The sequence below is a fragment of the Clytia hemisphaerica genome, unplaced genomic scaffold (assembly GCF_902728285.1).
Source record: "Clytia hemisphaerica strain Z4C2 unplaced genomic scaffold, Clytia hemisphaerica genome assembly, whole genome shotgun sequence".
Classification (NCBI taxonomy): domain Eukaryota; kingdom Metazoa; phylum Cnidaria; class Hydrozoa; order Leptothecata; family Clytiidae; genus Clytia; species Clytia hemisphaerica.
The window spans coordinates 835716-849692 of NW_027103551.1; the positions used below are offsets into that span (position 1 = coordinate 835716).

Below are 13977 nucleotides of genomic sequence, written 5' to 3' on the forward strand. Positions count from 1 at the left end.
AGACTCTAAAACTGATTATAAGACAAATTCAGCTTAAATTTCTTTATATATTTACATAAAAATTTTGGAAATTTCATATAAAGTTTTACTAAAACAAAATAGAGAACCATTTATTAAGAAGCTATATTATTTTTGGGGAAAGAGAAATGCTAGAAAAATATAACTATAAAAATATCCTAATTTTCACCACAAAAGAATTCGATAGTCCCGCCCGGTGATTTTTTAATTCACCTTAATTGAATTTATTTGGTTAGTTTGGTAATTTTAATGTCTAATCTAATTTCCGGTCCTAAACCTTTATAAATTGTTTGGTTGGAATTCAATTTATTATAATTTACGCTCGTAATGTCATCAAACTTCAAAACTTCATGTCACGTAACGCAAAATCTTCAAAATTTTCGTACTAATATCTAACAGGAACTCTTACGGTAATCATGCTTTTGTCATCATGAACATTTTATACACAAAACCTAAGGTACAAAATGCTCTAAAAAGGGACTGCGAGAAATCACATTCGTATGGAATCTACACCGTCTAGATTTTCAACTGGCACTCAACGTTGTTTCACCGTCCATCCAACCACCCTTTTATGGATGTTATGGAGATGAGATGGATGTTAAAATAACGTTTTGTGCCGCCTCATATGCTAAAAAAGTACCAATTCATGATATGCACCACTGCAATGTCTTCTGACAATACGTCACTTTCAACCAATCAGCTTTTGGGTCCGTAGAAGACATTGCAATGGTATGCACCATCATGAACATCACAAAGCAAAACTAATCATAACCCCTATTAATTTTTTCTAAACGTTGCAACAATTGAACAAAACTATTCGAATCAGCCCATTCGTCCACTGGACCATAATATTCGTCGTCTTCAGGGATCGCTCGTCGTCCATTCATTCGGCCAAAAAAGTCCCATAAATTACTATTAGCTGCTGCTGTATCAGCACTGGCTGGCGCGTAAGGTTGTTGATAGGTCTGTGAACGCAATACAGCGCTTTGGTCATAAGCACCCATGTTGACTTGCGGGTTATATATATTCGGATAATTATTATTAGTATAGCTTGGGATACTAGTCCTTGATGTATAATCTGTTGCAGTGCTAGTTGTATATGGAAATGATTGAGCAGTTTGTTGTGTGTAATCTACTTGGCTAGGTGAAGGTTGTTGTTGTGTTTGTACGGGTTGTTGAAGTTCTGTTGCGACTGGTTCAGCGGTATGGGTCGGAGTATAAGAAGGCTGGGAACTAGGTTGATTGGCACCGAAACTATAGGTAATTTGTGTGATTTGAACTGATGATTTTTCAGGTTTATGGGTATCATCGGAGACCGCTTTTTTATGTGTAGGGATATCAGGATGTGTGATATTTTGATGATCTGGTTTCTCCTTAGTACCGTGAATAACTAATTGCCAATCTTTAAGGAAACCAGTTTTCGAACGTGATTCTCCGCCATCTTTAATCTCCAGGATCCATTTACCACGTGGATCTTCACCCCACGCATGCGTAGTCATAAAAGGCCATCTATGGAAGCCCTCGTCTGAAGAGTCCTCACTACGGATTGGAAGTAAGCATGATTTAGTTCCCATAGGTGACGTCAAGAATATTGTTAAGTCACCACGCCTGGTGTAATCGATACTTAAAAGAAGTTGAACTTGCTCTATGTAGCGTATCTCGTTTCCGGTGTTTTGACAGCCATCACTTTCGATTTCTAATTGTAAAGGTTGGTCCCATGATAAAGTTCTAAAATGATGAGATGAAAAGTAAAAGGGAAATTAATTGTAAGAACAGTAAAGTATATAAGGCTGCTGGCACCCACTACGGATTCATGCTCCTAGATATACTACTGGCAGTTGTGTTGAGGTTTTTATAAGATGCTCGCATAATTGGTTATTCAAAACAATAGAAATGACGCATTCTTTAGAAAAATATAATAAAAGTTTTTTTTTGAATAGTTAACGACCAATCCAATGACAAAAATTCTTGTAAATGTTCAACTTGACCCAACTACTGGCCACTTTGTAGAGGTATGCGATTCAGACTAGGGGCTGGTTAGAAATGGGTGCTAATATTTGTGTTTACTGTATCATTGACATAATGCGATCGTTTTATCTCAAAAGCTCATTGATTACGAATGAAAAACATTAAAGCCAAGGCCTTTAGATTACTAGGGCTAGGGATGAATATTCTCGAGCAAGAAAAGTGAAGCCTAGAAATTTTTACTCTATCTGGCGTTTGTGTAAAAACCAAGTGGGCCACACGTTTTGGATGGGAAGTGGCTTCATTTCCCATCCAGAAGTGTCAGGTCTAACCTCTTCGTAGCATTGAAGTCAAAGGTAGAAGCCCTCAAATTGTAAAGAATATATTTTCACAGGATTAACTTTCGTTAACTAGACTTGATTTAAATAAATGGGAAAAAGTGCAGACTTACTTTGTACTACTGGTTTTCTCACCACTACATTCGTGTTTCGGGGGAACAGATTTAAAGGTTGCTGGGTCAGCTAATTTAACTAATCGTTCAGCATCTAATAAACCGAATCCAAATTTTTCGTTGACATGTAACCCGATTCCATTCATTCTCCAATCGGGATCGTTCTTGAGAGGAATCCAGTTTGCAGTGTGTGCAACTAAGTGTTGAACGTCTCTCCAAGTTAGCTTTCGGCTGAAATAGACGAAGAAATTGTCCACTGAGATTGACTAAGATTTGCAAAAAAGGTTAGAAAAACAGTTTGTACTATAGCCTCTCGAGTCAATTTACGGCTGGAGTTTGAAAAATAATTTCTTTTGTGGTTTTAAAGCCATTGACCTTTTACATAGTTATAATGTATGTTGATTCAGCAGATTGAAATAAATAGAATCTTTTGTAATGAATAAAGAAAAATGTGGAGCAAGATTTTTTTCTTCCTTTTATTTACAAATTTGAAAGGACTCTTTTATTAAAATTTTGCTGACATCAGTTTCAGACGAGTCGGGTGTATATAACACCGTATAATACCTTTAAAGAATGGAAATCTTTATTTATATTGAGGATAAAGATTTCCCAAGGATCTCTAAAATGACCAATAGGAAAACCTTTCAAATTAGGAAAGGTTTGAGTTTTTCACCACAAACTTACTTTTTCTCCAAGGCGAGTGCGATGATACCTGCAGCAAGGGGTGCAGATGCGGATGTTCCCGTGTGACGTTCTGTGCATTGATTTCGTAAGTCAGTTGTCACCTGTTGACCAAAAAAAGAAGAAAACGAGTAAGAATTCTATTAATACAATCAACAAGTAAATTTAGAAAATTCAGACGTAGTGCTTTAGGGCTAAGATTGTTAGGTTGTTTTAATAAAATAAGAATTCTACCAAGATGTTAGCAAGTTTGATAATTTGCCTTTAAAATTGATTAAGAGAGCGTCAACTGTAGAATCATTCGCTGTCACAAAACTATTTAAAGTCACTTGCAACATCCAAAAAAGAATTCCAGTGAAAAATAAAAAGAGAAGAAAATTATGTTTTCCTTTTTGCCCCCGCAACGAGCGTAGCGAGTGAGGAGGCCTTCATAGCTTCACGCAAGGATATTGGACAGGAATCTCGAATCTTTGCGCGCGCGTTTGTTCGTATTGTATGTTCCGGCCAATTAAGTGTTCCGCAAAAATATGGCGGTAAATTATACAGCGGTAAATGTTATACACATTTTCATATTACGTTATATGCTATTACCATTATTATATATTGCATTTCATTAGTTTTGATTTAGGATTGAAAAGCTGAAGCGAGTGTTATAAATGCAAATTATAGAAAAAGTATATAATTACACCATAACAAGGATTACAATATTACTTTTGCAAATCAAAACAAACAAAATGGCAGACTGGTTATGATGATGAGCTGATTCGATTCATTGAATGGAAAAAGTGTTTTGTATGTCTAATTTTGTTTCTTGTCTTTAAAACTGAATAAATACTGTAATTTAGTCAGAAGTTCATTTCAGCAATGATTTCAATTCTTTTTCGGGAATCTTTAAAGAAATTTGCTCAAGTTTTCAAATGTACATTTTGTTGATATTTTTGTTCAAACTTATCAAACTGTAATTTATATTGTCTGTTATTTTATTAATAACTACCTTTATTGTTTATAGAGCTTCTTAAGCTTTAAAGACCATTATATGGTCGTAACTCGGGAATATCTTTCTTAACTCGGTAAAACAAGATACCGGCAAAGTACAAAAAAGTAGAATGTAGCATATGAATCCAAAATTGAATGTGAATCGATGTAAACATTTTTTTTTGGTCTTCAAAATAGATTTACCTCACTTAGAGTGTTTTCACTGTTTGTTCAGTGTGGTAAATCTATTTGGAAAACCTGAAAAAAGTTTGTATAGGCGCATACATTCAACTTTTTCAGTTGTGATAGCCTACGTAATAACTTGCGCTCCAGTAGTTTGGTGAAATAGCTCCAATTCTGGCTTTCCAAGTTAGGAGGGACCTTCCCGAAGGCATTTAACGGTGGTTAGACTAGGCACACAGACAGTCATACAGAAACACCATAAAGTGAAAGTATATAGCTATAAACTCAAAAAGTCTAGCTTCCTGAAGGCACGTCTCTTCATTGTCTGCGCTGCGATAATCTTAATGGATTCAATCAGCTTTTAGTTTGGAGAAAAGATTGCATCATGAAAAAGTACTATGCACTTTAAAAAAAATTAGGCGCATTTCAACTTTTCTCGACTGTACGTCTGAATGGACCACAATGGCATATCTTTATTTTTCTTTTGACCAACAACATAAAAGATTTTGCTTGAGAAGTACAATCAAAGCGTAGGCGAGTGGAGTCCGGGCCTTAGCTAGGATTGGTTTCTATTTCGCCCTATTTAAGATGGCGCAGAACTTTTTGATAAATTTTATCCGCAGTATCCTCTTGACTATTGTTTATTAGGCAAAGTAGCAATAGAGAATCAATCAATCAATCAGTAATTAAATCAATCAATAATCAAATCAATTAATTATTCCTGATTATTTTTTATGTTTCAATCTTTAAAGCATTAAAAGCTTTATCTCGTCAACCTGTTCCGACAAGCTCGTTTCTTGAACCCGTCTTACATTTAAAATCTATTCCATGTAAATTGGAAGTTTGTTTTGCTACCATGTACAAACCACTCTCAAGGAAGATACTCTCGGGTATCTAATAAACGTACATGTACGTTTATTAATTTTAACAAAAAATTTTCCTCAATTTCAAGTGCCTACTTTTGTTTCTAATGATAAATATCCATCTTTGACTTTTGAGGTTTGTTCTACTCGTCAAAAGAAAGCAAATTACCCAATATTTACCCCCTAACCTCATTAAAAAGATCCTTCAATTAGGTTTGCATGCCTCCATTTTCGACCCTGTACGTTTATTCGCTACTGTACGTTTATTAGGTACTCGAGTAGTCTAATTACTCTGATATGGTTTCCACATGATAGCAAAAATGAATGCCAATTTAAGTGGAATAAACTTTAGCTTGCAAAACATAAGAGTCATTTCTTTTTAATTAGATTTTTTCATGTCTTCGTCGAAACCTTAATTATAACTAGGCCATCGTTTTTATTTATTTAGATGGAGTGTTATTGTTATTATTTTCAGGAAAAAAGAAAATCTTTTATTTCTTCGTTTAACCAAACGTGTAGTTACTTACTATTTTTTTGTCCCCATGCATTTCTTATAATCTTGCAATTGACATTGTTATGATTATACAATTTATTATAGAATTCTTTAAATATTATATTGCTGCGGTGGCATGTTAGTGTAAGCTATGTACTAGTTAATCAAAAACTTACGATTCGTTTTTCACCATGTGCTCCACTACTCAAAGTTGTAGCCAGTGTAGAAGCACATGCTTCACTGTACCAAGGACTTTCACCATGATCGGAACTCGAACTGATTGACAACGTATAAATACTTGCAGTGTAACCATCACAATTACACGAATCATCATGTCGCCCACCGTTCCCTGAAGCCCAGACGTAGATGGATCCTAAACCACCACGACCCTAGAAAAGAAAACAGGATTTTGTGAAAACTATAAAAACACCCCTTTGTCACAGACCCGCTAGAACTGAGGTTTTTAAGCTTGAACCAATATAATTGAAAGTTCGATAGAAATTTTTTTCCTAACTGTGGGAAAAAAATCCACCCCTGTTAGACAGGGGTGTATAAAACAACGATTACTGTAAAGTCTTAAAGAGCCAACCAGAAATAACAAAACCCAGTGTCCACAAAGTCCATTTCTGGTTGTTTTTTTCAACGTGTACAAAACCGCAATTAAAAAAACCTTTTTTGTCTCAGCTGCAGATTATATTGAGACAGACTTTACTAAGAGCGCGCAGACGGCTACAACATTGGAAAAAACATATTCAACTCAAGATTACTCAAGATATTACAAACCGTTATAAAGACCCCAAACCCTAAAGGAAGAGACAGGCTTCATAATGAAGACGACTCTCTTCAAAGTAGGATCATTCAAAAATGATTTTCAACCAAAGATCAAGTAGGGTTAGGACTAGAGGTACTTGATCTTTGAGGGAATTAAAGTCTAACATTTTAAAACGGCTTAAAGGTTCATCTTTTGAAGAGTCTAACCATAAAGATGAACACTGCGGTCGATTTTTACTTTTTTTAAATCCTTGTTTAGAATCCCCCTTTCAATGCACAAAGATATATCATAATAAGATTCGTATTACTTTTGGGTTTACTTAGGATTTCATCTAGGATGAGTGGATTTCATCATGCCTAAAAACCTATTTTTTTTTTAAATAATCTTAGGAGTAAAATATGCCCGATTTTAGATGTGTCAAAAATCCCTAAGTTTTCACATTTGCAGACCTAGTTGCCTGTATCGGACGACGCCATTTTTATTAGGAAATGATAAAATCTACTAGAAATCAAACTTTGACATACCTTATTAATACCATTCTGAAAAGCGGCAGTGGCAAGGGTCCCTGGCCCTTCAACGGTCATCCCGTCGTCAGAGGGTCCCCAACTTGCACTGTAGATATCAATATATTGTGGGTTCAAACTCAATGATTCTGCTTCGACTCGATCAGTGACACGCCCGTCTAACATACGAACGCCCCCGATTCGGGCGTTGAAAGCTACACCAACGCCACAAACTGAATTGTTAGCTTGGGCGGCAACTTCACCAGCACAACGAGTCCCATGCCTTAAAAAGACAAAAACATCATAAAATTATTAGAGCTCCATACCAACCATCAAACCCTTACTAGAGCCAACTTCTATACAACCCTACACCTAAGATCTTGAAGTTGAATTTGATGAAATACATCAAATTCAAATCCTCACCCTTAATTTGTTCATCGATTATTGAATTAAGGAAAATCAGCTTAGACTACATAGGATAAAGCAGGAAAATACTAATAATCAAAAGCACCCAAAAGTATATTAATTTTTAATTCAATTAATTTTGACTGTAGTATACCGAAACGCTAAGTTGTCCATCAAATTGGAAACAGGTCATATTGCTGGGAAAATATCTTACTTATTTTCGTTGGTAGGATCATAACGAGGCATTGGATCGGGGTCGTTATCATTGACATCCCAACTCGCTGCTGCATCCTAAAAAAGAGAGAGATATTAAGGTAAGGCGATACCAAATAAACTTGTTGATCTACGGGGGGGCCGACTACCATGATTTTTTCAAAAACGAAAAATAATGATATTGAATTTCCAATATTGTGATATTGAAAATTCAATTATTATATCCACTGCGACCTGTACGAGTCCTAAGCCATGCGATGAAAATTGCACGAAGTAACACATTGGTGAAAAGTGAAAAGTTTTAAGCATCAAAATTTCTGTGTAACTACAACATTAAATCGAGAAATACTGCGTTCTCAAGTTACAAAAGTGAAATATAGTTTGTTCTTAGAAAGTCCTTGAATTATGAGGGTCTGCTTCAAAAATATTAATAGGAATTGAGGAGAGTAAAGATTTTGCAAACTCTTAGAGAAATGGGAATTTGGGGAATTTAGAAACGAGTCCAGTATCCTATACTTTCTTTGATCAAGACTTAAATGGAGGCAATTTTAAAGCACGATTTTAGCTAACTTTGATAAGACCTAAGGGAAATTATGTCTGAATTTAACCTCCCCCCTAAAATGAAATGCATTTTGTTTGTACAGTAAGACAGCTGCGATAATATATGATTGCGTGGGAGATGAGAAGTAGCAACCTAAGTGGATGTCAATAAAATGAAAAAATCTTCTAAAGTGTTTACTTGTGACGTCATCAACACTGTGGGCAGAGTGAGTACACCCGGAACATCATTTAAGGCTATTTAGAGATCAGAGAATTGGAAAATATTTACATAACATTTTGGCCCATGAAAATGAAAAATCAATTTTCTTCACGATATGGCAGAAGCTTGAAAATCGACCCTTTGAGAGACTTTTCCTAATTTTCGGCCAAATTTTTCAATTTTGGTTTAAACTACAAGAATTTATGAAACTGTCAGGAACCCGATTTTTTCTTTTCGGGATTTTGGGAACCCGGTCAAAGAGTGTAAAAAAGGGACCCTTATGGCTCGCACATTTCCAACACCCGTTTTGCCTAAGCCGGGAGTGTCTATAACTAATATAGTTTTTGACGAAATCAGTATGATTGTGTTCTTTTCCATCGTCTATTATGGTGACCAAGGATAAGTTGAGAAATCCAGGGAAAAAAGTGGCGCCCTTACTGACCTCTCATTGTTAACAATCGATAACTAAAAAACAGGCCTGTCGCAAGTAAAGGTCGAATAACTTGCCATACCTCTTGAAATGAGCTTTTGCCACTAATGACGTAGACTTACAAAGATCTTGACGAAATAAGTGTAACCTAATGATAAGTAGTAATGTCTATAACTTACATAATTTTTGACTAGATCAGTGTGATTGTGTTCAATTCCATCATCTAATATGGTGACCACCACACCTTTGCCTGAAACGCCTGCATTCCAAACCGGTATGACGTTCACATCTAAACCCATTGAAGTCCGTTTATCATCCTAAGAAATATTTGAAGACATCAAATTAGAATTGAATTTCCAAGATTGAATGAAGTTAAAGGGATAATCAGATGATTTGAGACTTGTTCATTTGTTCCATAGTCTTGAGCGAAACCTCAAAACCTTTTTGTCTAATCACTCTTCTCCATAGGCGAGATATGAAAATTTGAAATCTTTGAACATGGGTTCTTGCACGATTCCTACGTCAAAATTCTATTGTTTTCTTGTTAAGTTAAAAACTTGTAACTTTATACTGTATCTCGTCCTTGCAAAAGATTTTGGAGATTTTTGTTCAAAACCATTGAAAATTCTACGGGCAAAATTTATCAAACTATATAATTATCCCTTTATAAATATTGTATATATGATCAATCTATGCTACAACTTAAAATAGTCCGATACCATCATATGACTGTAGTAGACACGAGCCCAATTTTATGTTGCAAAGTTTGATAGATATGTATTGAAGATTCTCGTCTAGCGTTTCCTTTACTGTGAAATATGGTATCGTAAAAGTATAAAAAGAAGCATAACCCAAAAATAAACATTTCCTTGGATTTTTAAATAAAAAACAACAAGAAAGTAGAGTCGATGTTGTAGGAATATTTCGACGATCTTTATGTCATCATTTTCAACCATATTTCAACCATATGGTATCGTAAGGTAAGAGTACTTATACAACGAAATCGACATTCATAAAAGTTGAGCGTAACTGGTGGTATTGTTAAAAACTCAAATCTGGTAGCGAATTCCGGTCTCTTGGGTGTTTCCGTAGTAAGCTCAATAAATACACTTTTTTCATGCTTCAACGGCCAAAATATTAAGGACAAATTAAGAACATTTCAAGGCTTTGTAGGTTCTAAAACACTATGTTGCGACTCTAAAATATTAGAAAAATGGTGAAAATAAGGACATGTTCAACAGGCTTAAAACTAAAAAAGATTAGAACATATTAAGGCTTCAAAATTTTGTATGTTCTTATAAAAAAAACGTGTATCAAGAATTAACATTGATTAGCACTTCATAATAGTGTACTTACCAGATACCATTGTTCTTCCCATAGAGGATCAGCAAATTGAGGTTGTATTCCACGTGTTTGTATTCGCTGGTGATGAACGCCTCGCTTGTGACGAACGTATTCATGTTGTTGTTCAGCCCAAATCACCTGTTGTAAAGGGATTTCGAAGACAATACTTTAAAGGACATCACCGTGTAGTAACGCAAAAAGGGTGCTATACTTGCCGACTAACAGCAAACTCTGTGTACTAACTGCCAAAAATCAAGTTGTTTTTAGCTAAAACAGTGTGATTTTGGAGAAAGATTTTGACTATGTTTTCAAATTCAAATTTGAAAATCAAAAAAACCCTCCAAAATTTTGAATTTTTTTCCAAAATATGTATCAATTCTAACATAATTTCAACATCAAATATATTGAAAAACTTCCTCAAAGGCAAATTTAGAAAAATGTTCCGGAGTAACTGCTTCACCTGAAACAACTCTTTCTTCTTTCTGCGCCGCACGAGCGCAAGTTTTGAGAAATTCTACTGTTTATTCTGTTTTGTCAGCAGAGAGGCGCGCCTCCTTTCTATATCATAAAACGTACACATACCACTGACCTTTATATATCCCTGGACCAAGCAATATCCGCCATCTTTGATTGGAGTTTTTTTTGGAATTGGTACCCGAGAAGAAGCCATTGCAATGTTATAACTTAACGTCTAACACCGCTACATCACCAAAAGAATTTGAGAAAAAGTAGACCTAGCGCTCTCGATGCATTTACACCGCTATCGAGTAGTGCCACCATTAGGGTACCACTTTTCAAAAAACTCCGGTCAAAGATTTTGCTTGGCTGGGATTGAGAAGCTTGGTCCAGGGTATATAAAGGTCAGTGACACATACAGGGAACTAAAATTTGTTCGAGCTATGGAAACTCGAGTTACAGCGACTTGTACTTTCTTAAAATTACCTACTTGATGGGAGACTTGTTTGACTTAAGGAGATATTGGAGATATTGGAGTTATAGAGTTATATGAGACCCTAATTTCTTTGTGGCACATGACTTAATGACGTGACTTTAAATTCTTAAATGGAGCGTTTAGAGCACGGGTTTAACTCAAAGATTTTTTTTATTTACGTAGCTTAATGCAGCTGAAAATTGCATTTTACCTCATTGTCAAGCCTGAGAACAGACGTTTGACTTTCAATGGAGCGTTTGGAACGTGGTGGATGTCTTGGATGCTCCAAATGATAATATCCTTCAAGAGTACCAATCTGGAGAATTGTAGAAAAAGATGGTTTCGGTGTATCGAAAATATAACCTTTTAATCTGCAGCTGATAGGTAAATTAAAGAAAGAAAGACTTTGAAGTTCAATTAAGTCCAGATCTGTGCATATGTTCTTTTAGCATTTTATTTTCAGACTTAAATGTTCTTACGATGCTCTTAATACCCTTAGTTTCTTTACTTGTAAATTTAAAATGGGTTTAAAGTTTGTTAAAACCAGAACTTTTTTTAATAATTTCTGAAATCTGAGATAAAGGATTATTCTTAATTTGTTCTTAGGTTTTGGCCAATTTTCAGCCTCGTGTTCTTATAAAATTGTTCTTATAAAAAAGCGTGTAATGTCTATCAAAACAAATTGTACTCAAATTACTGAAAGCAAGTTTTTCTTAGGCAAAAAAAACTTAAAATTTTAAGAACATACTAAAAATTCGGAGGAAATGGTACCATAATTTACTAATGACCCAGCAGAAAAATCATAAGATTTTTCATGTTAGAATCAATAACGAAAAATTGTAACAAGGTTTTATATAGAAATTTTCTCGCGTATTTTTTTGAAGAACTTTGAAATATGATTACCTACAGGTAAACCTATGAAGTTTTGGGTTTCAAAAGTCGAACACCTGTACATAAAATCGCGTGCAGTTTTTGAGCTCCTCTAGCCGATATCAGAGCTTTAGCCAAAAAAACCTGTAATTCTTCGCTTCAAACCTCTGCATGCTCTGTAGAGCTAATAGCAGCTATCGGCGAAAGTTGAGCCCCTAGTTTACTCTGAACTACAGTAACAACATCTGGTGAGATAAAGGAAAAGCGATTGCCGAAATCTTATCAGCAGAAGAAAGTGTTAAAACCCATTAGAGAGAAATCCATTTATCATAAACGGATTATACAAGGCTAAAACTGAATAGCCTAGTGAACTAGGGCGTCGACTCACAAACCAACAGTTCTTTAATTGGAACTTGCGCATGCTCTGTCAAGTTTCATTGCGTATATCATCGAAGGTTCGAGCTGCGAACCCCTGCTTGACTATGATTCTTATGAGTGAATACAGTTATTAAATCATCCAGCGAGATAAGGTAAAAGACGTTTGACGAAATCGTATCGGGAGAAGAAAGAATGCTTACCTTAGATATTTTATCAAATCCATATTTATCAGCTATCCTTTTAACTCGTTCATTATGATCGGTACCGGCAATTTTGACTGCCCATCCGTTAGTGAAAAATTTGGTTGGCTTTGGTTCAGAAGAAGTAACGTGGTTCAAAGCGCTGTTCAAAAACACTAAATAGACTAGTAGTCTGTTTATCAATCTATGATTCCATCGTCGTTGTTGTGAGTTGGTTGACGAGCTAGCTTGTAAGCTCATCTCATTTTGGACCATCTACAAATTATTCCAATCTAGCCTCCAATACCATGAATATTTGATAAAATCAGAGGCTAAGTTTTACAATATTAGCCTCTTGAAGTCCTACAGTACCATTTAGTATGAGTAGAATAAGCCAAAAAAGTGTATTTTGTGTTGTTTTATATCATTTTGTAGTTCACTGACATGTTATGAAATTGTCACTTCTTTGTATTTGCTGAAACCCTTTATTCTTCTTTAATAATGTAAAGAAAAGGGTTTCATATGTTTGTTGAATATGCTAAAAAGTAAATAAAAATGAAAATGAAATAAAACGTAAGATGAAAATATTTATCATCGATGTGAAGAAATACCACTTCAGAAATCTTTTTGCAAATCTTCAAAAGCTGTTTTTGGGCTGATAGTCGGAACTATATTACCGATATTTTTTAGTTTAAGCTTTCTGCGGTCAGTTCTTTCTATAATATTCGAACTTTGTATGATTCGAAACCAAAATAATGGTTTCCTTAGCCAACCAGTCGTATAAAAATAAATATTTAGCGTTAAAAACCATATCAGGGTCCCAAAATTCAAAAGTATCAAAAATCGACTCCTTCAATGGGTCATAAAATCTGGTAATTTTGAGCTAAAATTGGACAAATAGTCTCTCAAAGGGTCGATTTTCGAGCTTTGGCTCAGACATACCCGTCTACTCGCAAACCTAGTACCCCCATAAGGACATGTACATATCAATGCAATTAATAGACGTTTATATGTAAATTAGCTGTTGAATTGGAAAAGAATTGGCAAACTTGAAAAACTTGATTCAGTATACGAAATTTAGATAATTATAGACCCAGTAATCGCCAATACAGTCATTTCTACCAGTCAATAATTCCATAAAATTATCATCATTTTCAATCCGATAAAAATTTTTTGTTTCCAATTATTGTTTTTCATTGTTCTAAAAATTATTTTGCACTTCGAATATTTAGCTTTCCTTCTTCAAAAATTCATGCTGAAAATGAGTAAGGAGGCGAAAAATTAATTTGTTTAATGAAATGCTCACCTGAACAACCATTGGTTAATGAGTGAAACATTCGAATTTGATTGGATAATAACGATCAATACTGCAATCTGATTGGACGATACGTTTGTAAACAATAGAAACACTGTTCTTTGATTGGTTGATATCAAAAGCAAAAAGAAAATTCGAACAGTCTAAAGAATGTAATGAATTGTATAGACATCACATTATAAACATAATGCTTTTAAAACTCGTTTTCAAAACGCCTCCAATAAAGTTTTGGTTGTTTTAAGTCGTGT

At 34.9% G+C, this 13977-nt stretch overlaps 1 protein-coding gene across 1 annotated transcript; it reads right to left on the reverse strand.

Moving 5' to 3' along the window:
• Positions 1-464: 464 nt before the first annotated feature.
• LOC136800152 (neuroendocrine convertase 1-like) lies at positions 465-12954 on the reverse strand. Its single transcript, XM_067056765.1, has 10 exons — positions 12436-12954; positions 11199-11303; positions 10069-10194; positions 8892-9029; positions 7524-7600; positions 6926-7187; positions 5806-6018; positions 3119-3219; positions 2435-2665; positions 465-1746 (listed from the first exon to the last, which is right to left on the reverse strand). Exons 1-10 carry the CDS (start codon positions 12688-12690, stop codon positions 780-782), a joined length of 2475 nt encoding a protein of 824 aa, XP_066912866.1. The 5' UTR covers positions 12691-12954; the 3' UTR covers positions 465-779.
• Between the last annotated feature and the right edge of the window lie 1023 nt (positions 12955-13977).

Bases quoted from the DNA above. Each gene is read 5' to 3' on its own strand.
- LOC136800152 (XM_067056765.1), bottom strand. From the start codon at position 12,690: ATGGTCCAAAATGAGATGAGCTTACAAGCTAGCTCGTCAACCAACTCA. The intron at 7,601-8,891 runs GTAAGTTATAGA...TCTCTTTTTTAG, and splicing joins CTGATCTAGTCAAAAATTAT to GATGCAGCAGCGAGTTGGGA. The intron at 3,220-5,805 runs GTAAGTTTTTGA...TTTGGTCAACAG, and splicing joins CACATGGTGAAAAACGAATC to GTGACAACTGACTTACGAAA.